General features: G+C 50.3%; 2 protein-coding genes across 2 annotated transcripts in view; one reads left to right on the forward strand and one right to left on the reverse strand.

The window, feature by feature from the left end:
* URB1 (URB1 ribosome biogenesis factor) overlaps window positions 1–1,673 on the forward strand; it is a 66,130-nt gene extending 64,457 nt beyond the window's left edge. The window contains exon 39 of the mRNA XM_078079344.1: window positions 866–1,673. Within this exon, the coding sequence (XP_077935470.1) occupies window positions 866–1,047 (182 nt within the window). The 3' untranslated portion in view covers window positions 1,048–1,673. The remainder of the gene's footprint in view (window positions 1–865) is intronic.
* A 1,544-nt stretch (window positions 1,674–3,217) lies between these two features.
* MRAP (melanocortin 2 receptor accessory protein) lies at window positions 3,218–17,154 on the reverse strand. Its single transcript, XM_036070964.2, is given in 4 exon segments — window positions 3,218–3,271; window positions 3,274–3,514; window positions 5,730–5,829; window positions 17,049–17,154. Coding segments are annotated over 4 exon segments (501 nt in total).
* Between the last annotated feature and the right edge of the window lie 960 nt (window positions 17,155–18,114).

The raw sequence follows: 18,114 nt of genomic DNA on the forward strand, positions 1-18,114 counted from the left end.
AGCTTGCCATCAGGCCCCAAGTGTGGCCTTTGCTCAGTGACCACCGTGTGTACTGCGGAGAAAGGTGCCCGCTCAGAACCAGTGCAGGGCGGCGGCTTTCCTACGTTTCCGCCACGACTCACGTGGAGGGTTCTGTCTCACAGTGCGTCCGGGTGTGCGCGTGGCCGCAGACGCGCGTATGTGTGCACTTGCATATACGCGCACAGGCACGCGCACGTGCACACCGTTTACGTGCTTAGCATTGAGCAGGTGCTTCGTGAAGGCTTAAAGGCAGGAAAGAATGAACAAGCAGCAAAGGCGTTAAAAGACTGTAAGAGCAGAGGGGGGCTGTGACCATGTGCGTGTGGCCTCCTCCTTCTGAGAGGGTTGTTCCTTTCACCAGCGATGGAAGGGGAGCAGGAAGGGGGGATAGGCCAGCAGCCTGAGCAGGTGAACTCCCCTGGGTGGGTGACCTCTTCTCTCATCTGGATGCTGTCGGGGAGTTGAGTCTGGGCCTGGGAAACCCTGTCACCTCACCCATGCCATTGGGGAAGTGATGTGAAGTGAACCTGGAACCTCTTCTCAGACCTCAATTCTGGCTCTCGGCACGGGTGGTCAGAACCAAGAAGAACTTGGCTCGTAGTAACTTTCCATTCCACACACATTGATCGAATAAAAAGAGAAATTTTAGAATAAAGAAGATTAACCCCAAAGTTAAGCAAAGGCAAAATTAATTTGTCTTGAACACATGCTCACCTCCTTTTGCCATAGTTCACTGGGCACTGAGCAAAGCCTCTGTGTCCCCATGCGTGGGGGGTGGGGGTGACTGGCTTTCCAGCGAAGTAGCTTTGTGTCCTAACGGCCTTGTCGTTCACCTCTTCCTCAGCCACCGCAGCATTCCTGGTGTCTCTGTACATTAAGGACGTCTGGCTGGGGGCTCAGCGGCCGGACACCCTCCTAACCCATGTCCGAATGATCTGTGACGCCGCAGAGGACACGCCAAGTGGTGACGAGGAGGCCATCGTCATCCTCTGTAAGAACATCGCCACCTCAGTCCCCGACGCCTGACGCCCTGCCATCTGACACCTTGCCATCTGACGCCTTCTGGCCCCAGGTTCTAGAAGTTTGGTTGAGTCAAGGGTTTCCATGCAAGCCTTGTATGATGCCGAGTTCTGTCCGTGTCAACTCCGTTTCCTGACAAGTGAAGTTGACTTACTTAATTCACCAGTAGGTACTAAGCTCAAGGGACTGTGTGCACACAGCGTAATCGGAGCTGCAGTGGGCGTGGGGCCTTCCGGGCCGCAAGCGGGCTCAGTGTTCAGGTAGGTAAGCCCCGCCTCCCAGCTTCATCGCTCTTCAGAGAATATACCTCAAGTCGAAGTGACAGTTCTGAGCACTTAAGGGATTATGTGCATATTAAAGCTAAAATGTCCAAGAACGTAATACGTCAGATAAAAAGAGTGTGAAGAGAGATGTTTCAACTTTTCTTTCCATGAGAAGTCTTACAAAGCTTTGTATAACTTTTTGAGTGAATGAGCTCCTGCCGGTGTTAATTATTTTACTATGTAAATTCTTACAGTCTAAAATTGATTTGATCTCTGCTTTGGAAAGAAAGCCTGTATTTTTTTTTTAGTTGTTTCAAAGAGGGGGGATTTGGGATTTTATAACTTGTTAATAAATGTCTATTTTTGTTAGGCTTTTGTGTTTTGCTTAATTGGTATTAACAGACCATTTCATTTCACAGAAACCTGCATTTTAGAAGTCAAGATTTGACTTTTAAGGTTCCCACGTTAATTGGTGCAGCAGCTGACAAACCTCAGGAGAATTCTGGCGTGTGCACTTAGTGCACTCAGAACTCTGCGTGTGCCCACATCCCTCCCGCACAGCGTGGCCCCCTCGGGGTGGGGGGGCGCTTGGCCACAGTCACAGGACTGCACAGCAGTCTTCCCTGTCCGTCGGCCCCAGCTTAAACGTTGACACTTCTCTGTTCCTGCAGTGTGCCTTAGACTCGGTTCTGGTGGTTTTTCATGATTTAGGATTTTTAACCAGGATAAGAGTAATGCCTGTCTGCCTCCAGTCCCCTTAGCGCATACGGGCTCATTGTTTAGAAAGCAGGGAGTGGCTGCCTCCCTCCCCCCTACCCCCCACCCCCCACCCCAAACAACTGCAATAGTGTTTTTTGAGACCATTCCTAAATCAGAATCCTGCATTTAGATTCAAGTAGGAGAGTCCACGTGTTCTTTCTCACCCCTTTTCCGTGTCTCTTGAGCTCATTGGTCTCCCCTCCCTCGTCTCCCTTTCTAACCCACCGCCCCCGAGTCAGGTGAGGCCGAGCCTGCCCTCATCTGGGGGATTTGTCAGTCCACCGGGCTGGCGTGGGTTCTGTGGGCTTTGTACTTTGGTGCGTTCTCCGGTGTACTTCAGAGGGCTCAGACCAGAGGGCCCGTAACGTCACCCACATGGGACCCATCCTACCAGCTCAAAGACGTGCTGAGACAGCATTCCAGTGCAGACCCTCCCCCCTTGGGCTCTGTCTTTTAAAGGATTTGGGGAGGTCAGGAGTGTGACGTGGGTCCCTTGACCAGTCAGTGACGCTGGCAGGGCCTGCACGTCCCTGCCTTGGTGACAGTGGGCGGCAGTGGGGGATGGGTAGGAACGTCAAAGGCCTGCCCTGGGTGTGTCCTGAAGAAAGTTCCGATCCGCATAGAACTCAGGGCTGATAAATATTACAGCAGTATGGGGTGCCTGGGTGGCTGAGTGGGTGAAGCATCAGACTTGGTTTCCGTCCTGGGATGGAGCTCCGCAATGGGGCTCCCCGCTCAGCAGGGGGTCTGCTTGTCTCCCTCTCTCTGCCCCTCCCCTCATGCATGCACTCTCTCTCTCAAATAAATAAATCTTTTAAAAAAACTATATTATGGCAGTAATAGTTGAAGCTAAAAAGTGGCCCAGTAAAGATTAGCAAGCAAATATTTTTTTTTAATTAATTCACTATGTTTTATTTTCTACCCTTCCCAAAGTGAACATAAGAAGGAAGTATGCAGGTAAAATGCACTGGAAATCAGCACTATCTGGGGCTACTTCCCTGTGCTGGGGGGGACTGCGAGCCCTGGATAATGCATGCTTGTGCCCCCTCGTAGAGTACATCTTGGCCTACTTGCACTTCCTGCTGCACGGGAGCAGGCTTTCCGAAGGCGCCTGTGTGTCCAGGTTAGAGTTCACCAATTTGCTGGGGTCAGTTCTACAGTTGAGAGGTTCTGTCTCCAGGGGGCGGCTCGTCCCGCTTGTTCCTGATGTCAGCTGATGCTGTGGGGGGTCCCCATGGACGGCCAGTTCCCAGAGGAGAGCAGGGTGGGCCTGGGGGGCAGGGTGGGGCAAGGTGGGGGGGCTCGTGGCCACCGCTGCTGCTCAGGGCTGCATGCTCTGCTGCCTGGCTCTTTGCCCGAGCTCGGTGGAGCCTGTGGGGTGCCTCCGGAAGCAGAGGGGGAGGTGGGGGCTGTTACTCCAGGGGCATGTTGGGTGGTGCTGGGCGTTGTTCCTGTGGACAGAGCAGAGGGGAGGCAGGCATCAAAGCTGGCGCAAGAACTTACTGGATGCTTTCCTGTTGCACCGTCCTGCCTGCCCAGAACCCACAGAGAAGGCATCACGGGGCAAGAGCACCGCAACAGCCCAGCTCACAAAGGTCACCACTGTGGAGAAAGGGAAGATACTAGGCAGTGCTTGATGGTGACCTTGACCCTCGGTCATTCCCTCTGAGGTCACTTCTCCCTCATTGTCCACTTATGATGGGGAGCGGGCACGTGGACCTTCCATCCAGCCACCGGAGTAGATAGCTCATGTATCTGTGCCTCCAGCCAAACTTGTGTCTTAGCTAGAAACCCGTCCTCTCTGGACGCCTCTCCTGAACGTGAGGTGTGGGGGCGGTGGGCACACCCGCCTGGCATGAGCCGGCCCACCACGTCCCACCTGCCTTCCGATTCATCAATGAAATGGGACCATCATCTGCTCTTAGCTATCATCAGGATAACATGAGGCGATGCCTTGGTAGACTCAGCTAGAGAACTAGTTTCAACTAGTTCTAATTCTAACATGAATGAAGAGGGTCAGGAAGGGAGCCTGGCAGAGCAGAGCCCTCCTTTCAGATGATGCTAGCATAATATTTTTAAGCATAGAAAGAGCAACTCCTCAGGGAGCCACTCAGCATCTCCTTCCCAAATCTTACAGTAAGATCCATTTGGCTCCCCTGAGCATCCCATGCCCGTTAAAATGTCTGGAGAGTGCTTTCTTTGGTGTCAGGGCGAAGAGCATCATCCATTTGCCCCGTAAAATTGTAGCCCTGAAAGACATGCAAGATTCCTCAGCTACGGCCTCCTGTGAGCCCACCGGACCGGGGAGCTTTCCACTGGGGAGGGTACCGACCATTCTTGCAAACTGTCCCTAGCACAGGGCTGGCTACAAGTCCCCTCAGAAGAGTGCGTTCATTTACGGCCCCCCCCCCCCCGCAGGTGCCTCTTGGGATATAAATCTGCTTAAATTCAGTGTGAGTTCTTAAAACTAGACAAAAAGAATGGATTTCTTCATTGCTCAAAAGCTGGCCCCTGCCTCCCTGTGTGACCAAAGGGAACCAGAAGTGACTTTGAGCCACTCTGGGCAGGGCAGGGTGGAGGCAGGGAGACAGAGCCCCCTTGAGGTAGATCTGGACGTGTGCAGATGTGCGGGTCTGCCCTGAACCAGCATCGGGACCCCACCAGGTGGGGGGGGGCGCCCTCTCTTCTCTGCCCTCCCTCCCCTCCCTCTCCCAGAACAGCTCTGCTCGACTCTCTGTTGCCAGCTTCCTATGCTGACGCGTGGTTTCCACTCCCCCAGACTGCTTGGTCGCTGATGGCCTCCAGCCCGTCTTCTTCCTGGACCACTCAGCGCTCCCTGGGCCCAGCTCTTCTGTCAGGCCATGCGTTTCAAGGGGCTTTGGGCAGGCCCTCTTGGGTCAGTTGCCCACCCCTGGTCCCATCAGCTGAGACAGAGAGAGAGGTAGTCTAGGGTCCCCAGCTAGAACATTCATTAGGACAGCAGGAGCTGTTGGGGGGCAGATTAAGCTAGAAGGGGAGATTGGATATGGTGGGCCAATTGTCTAGCACAGGAGACCTAACCTATAATGAGCTAGGTTAATTACTAGCTGATTACTGCTTGGAGCTCCTGGATTTTACCTCCACTTTAGCTACTAAGGCGCACAGTAGGTAACAGACGGTGGTCATAGATGCCTACGTTTGGGTCCCCTTTTCCTGGTGAGTCGTTTGGCAAGACCTAACTGCCATGGGGGGTCATTTTGGCTTTATTTTCTTTAACAGCTTAATTGAGATATATTTTATATACAGTAAAGTTCGGCCGTTTAAAATGGAAAATTCAAAGATCTCCGGTATACTCACAAAACTGTGCAGCCATCCACACAATCCGCTTTAGAATATTTTTGGCATCCGAACAAGCAGCCCCGGCCCCATTAACAAGCACTAATCTGCTTTCTGTCTCTGAAGAGTTTTATTTAATCTAGATGTTTCATATCCATGGAATCCTCCAACACGGGGGCCTTTTGTCTCTAGCTTCTTTCACTTGGCACAGTGTCTTGGAAGTGCATCCGTGTTGGAGTGGGAATCGGGGATCCACTCCTTTTTGTGACCGAGTAATATTCCACGGCGTGGCCTGCAGTCACCGGCTAGTTAGCCCCGGGACTTACCTGCGTCGGCACCCTCCGTACTCACCTCGCCTGTGAGGAGCCTGACCAGGACATGTAGAGCAGGATGAGGAAGAGAAGCATGACGAAGAATGCCAGGCTCGCCCAGAAGGTGATGACAATCAAATCTGTGGGGGGGGGGTGTATCTCAACATCAGCGTGACACCACCAGAGCCCGCAGCCAGGGGAAACGGCCCTGAGGAGAGGCGTTTCTCCCCTCTTCCAGCCTCTCAGCCGTGACCAGTGGGAAGACTTTTCCACGAACAGTAACCTTGGGAAGGACCAGGGCAGCAGGGAAGTGACTTTTTCCCTGAGCAACGGGCGGCAGGGTTGCTGAGGGAAAACCAGTCCATGAAATTGGGTGGCACCCCATGGATGTGCTTTTTTGGCTCCTGGTGCTCCCCTCCTTCCCCTTCACAGAGGGAGAAGAAAGGGCTGTGGGCAGCTCATGTGACAGCCAACCTCCCCTCCCCTGTGAGGGCAGCAGGGGCCTGGGGGCACTGCTCCATCAGGAGCAGCCTCAGAGACCCCAAGACTCAGAGATTTTAGGAGGAGGTGAGTTCGACTAGGGGGCTGGAACCCTCCTGTGGTGGGCAAGGCAGACTTTTTTAACCGAGGCCTCACTGCCCCCTTTCTTTCAGGGGCACGCGCCCAGCTGGGGGCAGTGACAGGAGGGAAGATCCCCTGTGCAGCTAGCCCTGGGCCTAGATTTGTGGCCAGAGGCGGAAGGGGCAGGGAAACTGGGAATCATACTTCGCCTTTTTGGGGCTCTGGGTAGAACCTGGCAGGCCAGGAGGTGCTGTTCTCCGGGGCTCCAGATCAGGAACATTCTGCAAGTTGCTAGGCGCTGTTGCAATACGGTAGTGTTTCTTGGTGGTGGATGATGGCTGTGGGCACAGCTCACCGGGCTCGTAATTAGTGTGTGCGAGTATCTTATCCCAGACACACTCCTGCCCCCGGGCCCAGATGCCCCCAGCTGGACCTGCTAGACACCTACACGTGTGAGCAAAGGAGGCTACTGCAGGGTGATCACCCCACAGGAATTCGTTAAGCACCCACTCAAGTGAGGCGCTGCCGGAGGCTGTGAAGGATTCAGAGGGGGCCACACTGGCACAGCAAAATGGCTGCCCCCTCTCTCCTGCATGCTCCTCCCCTACATCCTCCTCTGAGCTCCTGCCCAGCCTTGTGTTGTGCTCTGTTAAACAAAAAGATGTTTATGAATGGGTAAGCAAATGAGGAAACGAACAGAAAGAATGAATGCGGTGTTAGTGATTTGTGTGTCATCTACATAGAGCCAGGAAGTGAAGGCCCTGGGGGTAAATAACGACACTTGAGTAAAGGGTGTCACCTCTACTCTCCATGACCCAAGACAGGTAGAGAGAGAAACCGAACACTTGTTAAGAGTTCATCTCAGACCTTGACAGCATCAGAAACACTTACAGGAAGAGATGCCGTACTTGCTGAAGGAATCAGAGCCCCCACTACCTTGTAATGAAGCATCAGCAACTTAGCCGCCACGATCCAGAAAGACAAGGACAACAAAGACCCCCAGGCTGGCTCCCACCTCCTCTCTCCTCTCTGTCCCTGAGCTGAGAAACGGACGGTGGTGCCCCAGAACACTGACCAGTTTTAGGGGGTGTATGGGCTCCCGGGAAATAGGGAATGAGGTTGTTACTGTCTGTCCAAAACTGAAGGACTTTTGAAAGGAGGCTCTGGAGTTCTCAGCATTCCCTGACTGCTCACCGCACATTATTCTAGAACACATGCTTCGGTTCCACCAGCTGGTCACAATTTATTTTATAACCCTCGAAGTGGGACAGTATAAATGCTTTCAGAAGGTTTGGTTTTATTCTGTAAGGATGTTTTGGATTTAGGCAGACACCACTGCTCTATCTCCTTCATAAAAATCATACAGGGTTTGAGATCTTCAGCACCTAGAGAAGTTCCGTCAGGGCCTCTAAGAAAACAGCTTCAGAAGTTCAGCAGCTGAGACACAACCCCCCCCCCCCCCCCCTTCTCCTGGGCTCACACGCGTCTGCTTAGCCTTTGGTCAACTATCCCCACATACTGAGCAGGAAATGAAGCAACACCTTCCACAGAACACAGTGTCTTCAGAGAAGTGAAATTTGAATTGTTTTCAGACCAAGAAGGCGATCAGTAGCCACTGGCCATTTCCTGTACTAAATTCTCTTTCCTTGTGTTCTGCTGAAAAAGATGGCCAAAAAAAAAAATAGGGTTCTTTTTCCTCTTCCTACTGAAGATTCAGTCTAAGTGCTTGGAGAGAACATTTCATTCCAGGGCAAGTGATGTCATCCACCAGGGCTGGAAATGTTTAAACATCCCTGAGGAGCACCAGGTTGGCTTGACAAGGAAACTGGTCCAGCCATGGAAAACTTTCCTCCCCTCTCCCCTCCTCTTCCCCTCCCCTCTCCTCCCCCCTCCCTTCCCCTCCCCTCCCCCTCCTCTTCCCCTCCCCTTCCCTCCCCCCTCCTCATTTACTTCCTTTTTCTCCTCTCCCCCCTTCCCTCCCTCCTTCCTTCCTTTCCAGTCCACACTGTTGGAGTTAGGCATCCACGATCGATTGACAAGAAGAGGCTCGAATGGCAATGGTGGGGCTTCACACTGGGGGATTCCTCATCCTACCCTGGAGCTGAGAAAGTAACCTGACCCAGATACTCGCTACTCATAGCAGCCACCTCGGTTTTGTTCAGTTTTGTGAACTGCTAAACCTCCGTTTTAGCCTTCCTCCAAACGCTACTAACGTTTGGGTCCCCGAGTCCTGATAGGAGATTAACTCCAAGATTTTTCCCTTCCTGGGGAACAACACCCGGGTTAAGGGCCTAGGCGCTGCAGGTGGGTGGTGTTGGATTCAAGTTCTGACTTGGCCATTTTCTAGCCATGGGACCTCAGGCAATCTGAGATTTTTACACCTCTAAATCGGTTAAATGGGGATGATGGTGTGTGTTAGATAGACTGTTAGGTGCATTAAATAAAATAATATGTATCTGTAATGCACATGGCACAGTTCCTTGTTTAATGGTTGTGAAATGATATATAAAAAGAACTAAAATTATTTTTTCTGTTCAGAGGGTATTGGGCAAGTGATATCACTGTGTCCTTCAAGCGCCACTGAAATGTGAGATATGAGTAAAGGTAACTGCAGTAGAGACTGCTAGCTGTGAATCCTCATGTTTGCTTACAGGTGCTTTCATAGTAATAGAAGCCCTGCCTTTTGCTGCCTGGGATAAAGACTACATTTCCCAGACTCCCTTTCAGCTAGATATGGTCATGTGACAAGGTTCTGGCCAATGAGATGTGAGTGGGGCTGTTAAACAGGACAGCTACTGGAAGGCCTCCTGCAGAGACTGCTAGATTTCTAATAACCTTGTATCCCTTCGTAATCCCGTATTACATTTTGCTGGTGGGAACGTGGATGTGATGGCCAGAGCACGGCTTGGAGTGTGAGGATGAGGGACATGTTTGGGGGACGGCAGAGCAAGGAGCTGGAAGGAAGCTGGCTTCTGAGGAGTTCATGGGGCCGACCCAGCACCTGGTCCTGCAGACTTTCATGTGAGAGAGAAACCAACTTCTCTTGAGCCTGGTACTCTGTTATTGTAACCAATCTTCTTCATTTGAATCAGTAAAAAGAGCTGACTTTTTAAATGAGCGTACCAAAACTTACAAATCCAAATGAATGCTGACTTTCACAATAATCATCCTCTATCATAGAGGCATATAAATTTTCCTAAAATACATATCTTAATTAAACATTTATAAACATTTACCAAAGATTCATAAATGTTTATAAATTATTCTTTTGGAATTATCAAGGACACACACACACACACACACACACACAGACACACACACGTTTTGCTACTTTGTAAAATCATATTTTATTTTCGACACCCAGGCAGTACCAATCAGCTCAATCATCCCTTCCATTCACCTGATTGGTTTATGGGTGATTCTAACTATTTCCCCAAAGCAAATCCACCCTCGAAAGAGATACATAGTTTATCACTGTAGATGTCCCATAGAACATGCTGTCACTACCAAAGTCAGTTCCAAAAGAAGAGCCCCAAGCAGTTTTTGAGCAGTAATGGAATCATTCGCGAATGGAATCACTCGCGTGTAGCACCTCTAGGTGGGGCTACCTCGATGGGAAATTCGTTCCGAGGTAAACAGTCTCATATCTTGTTTAAAAAAAAAAAAAATCACTTTCACCGCTTATATCCTATCCATAGGGCTGACTGTTGGCTGAAGAGTTACAAGTCTCGGTTAAAGTTCTAATATAAAATTGGTTGCTCTGATGTGAGAAAAGAGTTACATGTAGGTCTTTTGCTTGGTCTTTTCGCTGAGTTCTCTGCCTTGTGTTCAGAAGAGATGGGTTAGTGGCATGTTTCTGTTCTTCCTCGCCCAGCTGTGGGAGCAGCAGGTGAACAGACCGCCTTATTATTGAAGCTGCCAGAGCCGGCACTTCAGTGGAAGTCGATACAGGCTATGACAGATTTTTCCTAAGCCATGATTAAAGGAAGAAGACATACTGACTGGAGAAGTAAATAATAGCGCGTGAAAGCCAGACACTACCCAAAGGAAATCAATCCATCTTGCTGCTTCCTGCAAGGGAGCATCAGAGCTGTGTCTGGAGATTTATTGCATTAGAATAATATGTATTGCTGCTGTAACATTGGTATATGGGACTGTCTTCCCCTAAGCTTAGCCTCTGAAAAGGGGACAGATAGAAAAGCAAACATATAATTCATTCAGGCAGAGCCTCAAGAAACAGATTTGCCTTTCCCACCTTTTTGACAGTGTTGGGGAGATTCTTAACCTTTCCCTGAAACAGAAAGCATATCTGAAAATCACAAGGGTAAAAATCCTTGTGAAGTCCCTGTAACAAAATCACACCAGATTTCAAGCCAACCCTGGGAAAGAGCAACCCAGAGCCTTCGAGTCAGCACTGAATGCTCCATAAAATATGTCTATCAATCCCTGGATGTTTCCAATGATCTGCCCATCCATGACGGAATAAATTCCAGTGTATGGGCATGAACACAAAAATCTTAAAATCCTCCCTGCTTGTTAGGTGAATGCATGAGCCGAGGTATTTTTCCTTCTGTTTCCCTCCTTCTCTACTTGGCACGGGAGTCGAACCCAGCCTGGTCTTCCACATTTCAACCAGCCACCCCAGGTGACCTTCCAGAAGCTTTGCCTTTGTCTCACCTTAAAGCATCCCTGGCTCATGGCTCCATTCCCAGCCTCTTTCTGCCTTTGATGTGTAACTCTGTACGGAAGTGGGAGGTGAATCTCTCTGGTCTGTTCGACTGGGTCAGAGATCCAACCCAGAGGAACTGGCGAGGAGAGAAAGGTACATTTGTCAGCAGAGAAGCTCACCTGCTTTCTGCAGTGTGACTCTGTCCATCCTCACCTGGACTCATGCTTACCTTACCCGACCTTCAAAGCCAAGTAACCGAGCACCCCCGAGACCGCCTGACCCTGCCTTTTGCTGACCATTACAGAAAACAAAAGTGACACGCTGGTAACAGTAGCACAGAGTGTGCATGGTGGAGATTTCTGGTTTTGCATTTTGGGGGGGTTTGTTGTTTGTTCTTTTAAAGATTTTATTTATTTACTTGACAGAGAGTGAGAGACAGAGAGAGCACAGAGGCAGAGGGAGAAGCAGACTCACTGCTGAGCAGGGAGCCTGACGCGGGGCTCGATCCCAGGACCCTGAGATCATGACCTGAGCCCAAGAACCTGAGATGACAGGAGCTGAAGGCAGACGCTTAACCGACTGAGCCACCCAGGCGCCCCTGTTTGTTTTTTAGTAAACTTCTTTGAATTCAAATACCATGGACAAAAGTAGGCAAGATATCTTTACTTGACACACAACGTAAGTTTTTTTCTCCCAAGTCCACTGCTTGTACCAGCAAAATCCAGGAATCATTCTAGATGTTCAAAAATAGAAATTTCTAGAACACCATGCAGTTGTTTACAAAATTTTTGTGAAAGAATATTTAACAACACAAGAAAACAAAATATTGTCAAGTCAGTAAGAGCAAAGTACAAAACAGCACTTACAGGTCCGGCTTCCTGCTCAGCCGGGAGCTGTTTCTCCCTCTCTCTCTCTTTCTCTCTCCCTCTGCCCCTCCCCCCGGGCTCATTTTCTCTGTCTCTCTCAAATAAATAAAATCTTAAAATATATATATATATATATATACAGCCATCTCCTATTTGAAATATCCCAGATGCTATTTGAAATCTCTAGGGGAGACAGGATGATCATAGTGGACTCTGTAGAAAGGCAATGCTATGGATTGAGTATGTTCCCTCACCTCCCAATGCAGAAGCCCTAATCTCCAGACTGATGGTATTTGGAAGTGGGGACTTTGAGAGGTGATTAGGTTTAGAAGCAATCACGAGGGTGGGGCCCCACGATGGGATTAGTGTCTTTATGAGAAAAGGAAGAAACTCCCTCTCCCTCTACCCCCCCCCCACCTCCCACTGCATCTCCCCGCAGGCTCTCTCCCTCTCCCCCTCCCTCTACCCCCCACCTCCCGCTGCGTCTCCCCGCAGGCTCTCTCCACTCACAGACCTGGAAGAAAGGCCCTGTGAGCCCACAGTAAGAAAGTGGCTGTCTACAAGGCAGGAAGCAAGTCCTCATCAGACAGCAAATCTGCTGCCACCTTGATCTTGGACTTCCAGCCTCCAGAACAGTGACAAATTGAATGTCCGTTGTTTAAGCTCCCAGTCTATAATATTTTGTGACAGCAGCCTGAGTAGACTAAGATACGTGTTGACTACTTAAAGTCTGGTTTTGGGAGGCTTCCCTCCAAGGGATTTTCTTTAGAGACGGTAGATAGTCCCCCATGCCCTCACCCTGTATGAGAGGGTAGTTGGCGCCCTGCCCTCCACTCGAGCGGCAAAGGGGCCACTCCAGGGCACTCTGCACGTGTCCTTTGCAGTTAGTGGGACACAGCAGACTGGAGTCTGATGTGTGCTCGAGAAAATCTTGATAGCGAGAGACTGGGCAATCAGCATCAGCAGAGTAGAAGGAGCATCCCCTCTGGTGGAGGACCTCACAAAGCTCCCCCCCGGGAGAGAAGGAGCCAGCCAGCTTGACATGCTGCCCCCAGGGAAGAGGACACCCCCGCCTAGACCAGTGCCAGTCAAGCTGGGGGGCAGGGCAGCCAGTGAAGAGGCCAGTTACAAGAGTTTAGCAGAGAAGTAACGGCCGCTACAGAGCAAAGTCACTTTCCCACACACAGGTCACCGGGGCGGGTGACCCCGTCCCAGGGAGCCCATGGAGGAGCCCCGCTAACCGGTGCTGATGTGAGGAGGGGAGGCGAGATCAACAGGAGCAGAGTTCTGGAGTCAAGTAGCAGGACCCCTGGTAGCGGACATTGCTGGGGCACATGGAGTGTGTCTTCACCCTCCGTGGCCACCCGAGCAGGTGTCTGCTGCCGAGCCCGGCCGGCCTCCAGATCAGAGTCTGAGCTGCCTCGCTGACAAACCCCCTGTCCTCCCTGCCCCTCTCCGCATTCCATCCCTCCTGCTCCAGCGAAGAGGTGTCCCAGACCAGGATGGGGCAGGTGGCCCGGGAGAAAGGAGCCGGCAGAGCAAAGAAGGAAGGAGCACCCCTGTCCTGAGCCAGGGAAAGAGCAAGTTCTCCCTTTGAGTGAAGTTGGAAGGTGGTTTGTTTTTATTTTATTTTTTTTAAGATTTTATTTATTTATTTGAGAGACAGAGCACAAGCAGTGTGAGGGGCAGAGGGAGAAGCAGGCTCCCCGCAGAGCAGGGAGCCCGATGTGGGGCTCGATCCCAGGACCCTGGGATCATGACCTGAGCCGAAGGCAGACGCTTAACCGACTGAGCCGCCCAGGTGCCCTGAAGGTGGTTTGTTTTTAAACATTTTTGAAATTTATCTCATAGGATTAGACATTCGCTCTGCTAACAAGACTGACTGGTAGACACTTTTTTAAAAATGTAAGTGGGAGCATGAGTCCTGCTCCAGATCTTACCCAGGGGCAGGGAAAGAGCCAGCACTGCCCAGTAGGTTTGCAGGAGAGACCGGAGAAAAATTAAAGCCACTGTCCCCCTGCACTCCATGAACTTGCTCTTTCAAAGTAGCAGTGCCAGGCATTTCTGCAGATGCAGAAGCAGAAGCAGGACTGGAGGGGACATCATGGCAGCCTAGGCCCCGTCCAGGAGGTAGAAATCACACAGAAGGACAAACAGGAAGTCTAGTATGAAAAATTATTCGGGTTAAAAGAGCATCTATAAGATATAAGGAAACTCTACGAGGTGCCCTGGGGCTGAGGGAGGGGACCCAGGCGAGTTCATTTGTTCAGGCTGCACTATGGTCAGAACATTTGTGTTCCCTTAAATTCATCTGCCCAATCCTAATGCCCAGTGGGATGGTATCGGGCAGTGGGGCCTCTGGGAGCTGCTTAAGTCATCGGGTGGAGCCCCCCGTGAATGAGATCCGTGCCTTTATAAGAGAGGCTGCACAGAGATGCGCTCACCACTTCCCCCCATGAGGACCCAGCAAGAAGATACCAGCTCCGAAGCAGGAGGTCCCTCACCCAGACGCCACCGTGGTGGTGCCTTCCTGTTAGACTGCCCAGCCTGCGGAACTGTGAGAAATACATCTGTGTTGTTTCTAAGCCACCCAGTCTATGGTATTTTGTTATATTAGCCTGAACAGACAAAGATCGTGGCTTAAAGAGCAGAAATTTATTTTCTCACAATTCTGGAGCCTGGAAGTCCAAGATCAAGGTGTCCACAGGGTTGGTTCTTCTGAGGCCTCGCTCCTTGGCTTGTAGATGGCTGTCCTCTGTCTGTGTCCTCACGTGGTCTTCCCTCTGCATGTGTCTGTGTCCTAATCTCCTCCTCTAAGGACACTGGTCATATTGGATTAGGACTCACCCTTATGACCGCCACAGAATGCCCAGGGGCCTTGGGTTCCAGGTTGAGATGGCTGCCACATGAAGCCACAAGATCTCAGAGGGACTGTGTTCTGGGCCAGTGACAGTGACAGGCTGACTGCCCCACATGTCCTCACAGGCCCCCTGCCGACCCCCAACCCCAGCCCAGCCCTCCTACAGACCCTCTCCCCTCCCCGCCCCCCAGGGCCCTGTCCGGAGAAAGCTTAACTCCCGGTTCACTTTAAAGGAATACCGTCGTTTATCACAGAGCGTATTTTGAAGGCAACAAATTGATAACTGACACAGATATCCATCATGAAAATTAACGGTGTGTGCAAGAGCTACCTACTTCACAATCATTTATTTATTTATCCCGCAGAGACTGTGCCAGGCATTATTCAGGAGCTGGGGATAGAGAGAGCAAGACGGAGGAAGGTTCCTGCTCTGATCGTTCATCCTGTCTGGTGAGAATCTGCCCACTAAACATGTCTAGTGTCTTGGAAAGAGTCCTCAGGGATCAGAGCCTGGAACTGAAGTCCCAGCTCTGCAAATATTTTGCTGGGTGACCTGGGGAAAGTCACTTGGCTTCTCTGGGCCCTGCCGCCCCCCCCACTTTTATTCCCACAGCTGCAACACCAAAGCACCCTCATTTATTTCTGCTGGCCCCTCCTTCCTGGATTGTCAACTCCCCAGGGTAGAGATCTTTGCAACTGTATGTTTCCAGGCCCAGCATGTGGCTGTTTCCTGCCTCTGTGTCACCCGCCACCCACCCAAACCTCAAATTTATATATTCGCCAGAGTGATACTCTTAGCAAGCAAATCGGACCTTGTCTCTTTTCTGTTTACAATTTAAAATGACTCCCTGCAGCTCCCATGAATCCTCTGAGGCTGACCTGTGAGAATCTGGCCCCCACATCAATCTTCCCAAAAACACCCTCCATGTCACGCTTCCCAGAAGCACCTCCTGCCTAAGCAGAGGGTAACTGGTCCCCCCGCCCTGGGGCCGGCCCTCTGTGGATCAGGCAGTCCCTTTGGGTCTTCTGACTCAGCTTAGCCCATCTTCCCCGTGAAGGCTTCCTTACGTCTTCCCTCTCTGTGCTCTGCCAGCGACTTGTACAAATCGTCAGCATAACACTGTGAATCACATAACAGCTTACTAAGGATCCGTATCTGCCCCCTTACTGGAAATGGGGAAAGTCGAATGTAGACTGAGTGTTAGATGACACCGAGACGTCATTATTGAAATGTTTAGATACAGTGTCATGTTCTTACTTGTTACTATTTTCCCAGGTTTGGTGGGGGGATGTTGTGATAACCTGCTTGGAAATACAGCATCATCAGAAAATAGACGATAATGGTCATAAAATAAAATCATTCTGGAGAAAAATCAGGGACAGGTATTGAGTCTTTTGGCATTTGTGCCTCCATCTGCTAGTGCAACACCTGGCCTATCACGGATAGTTACAAAATTTTGATTGTTGCATTAATCACGAGCAAAAGCAAGAAGGGAGGACAGGTATGGTGTGTTTGTGGTATGGTGTGGAAGTGGGGCTTGTTGAGATGGATGAAGACATGGATGGGTACCTGGGCTTCTGGAAGTTGTAAGGGAAACTGGAAACAGGAACCCCTCCTAACAAGACATTTTAGATGACTTCCTCCAAGGGAAATGGATTTCAGTGTTGAGCTGGTGTGTGTCCAGGTTCTCTGGCTTTTCATACAAAAAGCATCCTGTTCCTTCTAGTGACTGCACTTATTTTTTGTCAGATTTTGTGACTGTAGGGCATGAAATACCCAAGAAGCCCGAGATACGGGGCTAGCAGACGATGGGTCCCCAGTACTGGGACTTTGATTTTTGTTTTGTTTTGTTTTTCATAATCATTTCCTCAGCTAACTTGTTATCTTGACTGAGTAGCTGGAATAATCAGAGAAGATTGTCCACAAAGCACCAACTTACCCAAGAGAGAAAGACTGGAGAGAGATGAGCAAAAGGATATTGGTTTGTTCTGGTGGTCCTTCCTGAGACCATGAAGATTAAAATCGGTTGTTATTTTCATAGAGATTAGTAAGTCATTTATCTTAGGGGTGGACACAATAACCTCTCCCAAATCTGCATAGAGCAAGAGAGAATGTGAAATCGACAGTTTGAAGAAACTCACCTAGCTTATTGGAACCCCAGACAAATCAAACTCTATCAAGGAAATCTATTTTAAAAGCATATTCTGCTCCCAAAGTGTCTGAGTTTCTTTGGAGGTTAGTTTCAAGCCTATTACAAAGATAACAGATACCATTTTACTCCTCTTCGCTTCTATCTCTGTGGGCTCATCTCTGACATCTGTTGGAGTTGGAGGTGAATGGAGACAGTCTTTTGGGCCAACCCCCAGCCTCTGCCTGGCCGGCTTCCCCAGATCAGAACTCACATTTGTTGGCTTTCAGCTTCCTCTCATCCACGGGAATGAGGTCCAAGTAGTCCAGGTAGTATTCGTAGCTGTTGTACGGGGTGGAGGCGTTGGTCTGGTTGGCCATGTCTTTGGTGCTGGGGGCGCCGCGCATCCGGAGCTGGTCAGAGCCCTTGGAGGGACTGACCAACTGATTTCTGTAAAGTCATCCAAGTGTGTCTGTGGGTCTCCGGGCTCAAGGCCTGCCCACTTATCGGAGCTGTTTGGCTGGGAGAAAGGCCAGGGGGCTGTGCTTGACATCTCTGCCCCCACGTAGAACTTTCCACCCCGCCCCTCCTTGATAAAAGTCCAAAACAAACAGAGCTGCGAGGCGGGAGCCCAGGGTTTCCAGTGAAGCTCGAGAATGCCCCTCCATGTAAGAAGGGGAGAACGGGTACCTGGGCCCCTTGAAAGACAAGATGCCAAATAGGGCTTAGGAAAGACACTCGCTCTCTGCTTTACTACTTAAAAAAATTAATAAAACCGAAATGAAAGGCTGGAGGTGCCCTTGACTTACATTAAGGCGATTCTTGGTGCTATTGAGCAACCAGCGAATCACTGACTTAGATTTAATATTTGAGGGCAGAAATTGAGTGATGTCAGCCCTGAACTTGTAGCCTCTCTCACGTACGCATCGCCAATTAATTAAACCGAAAGAACCCTCTTGTCCCAACTGAGAACACCTCCCAGCTTTTATCTAAAGCCCCCAAGAACGAACCAGTCAGCTGCATTTATTCCTACAGAAGAGGCTGTTTGCCCTGCCAGAATCCCACATGCATCCGGCTCTTGGGCAATAAGGACCTGAGGGTTCACCCAGCCCTTGGCTGATGACACGTGTGACGAGGATTCTTCGAGGTTTCTGTAGGGAGTGACTGTAAGTTACCCATTCATTTTTCTAAGAGCCATGGACACGATCGAGAGAGGAATATTCTGAATATTTGGGAAGAGCAGGACTAAATGTAAGAGGAGCCCTAGAATTTAGCCTGTGAGAATCAGTAAGGAAGTCAAAATTCCCAGAATGATGGGGAATTTCCCTCCAAGATACCAA

This window comes from Halichoerus grypus, chromosome 1, assembly GCF_964656455.1.
Source record: "Halichoerus grypus chromosome 1, mHalGry1.hap1.1, whole genome shotgun sequence".
Lineage (NCBI taxonomy): Eukaryota > Metazoa > Chordata > Mammalia > Carnivora > Phocidae > Halichoerus > Halichoerus grypus.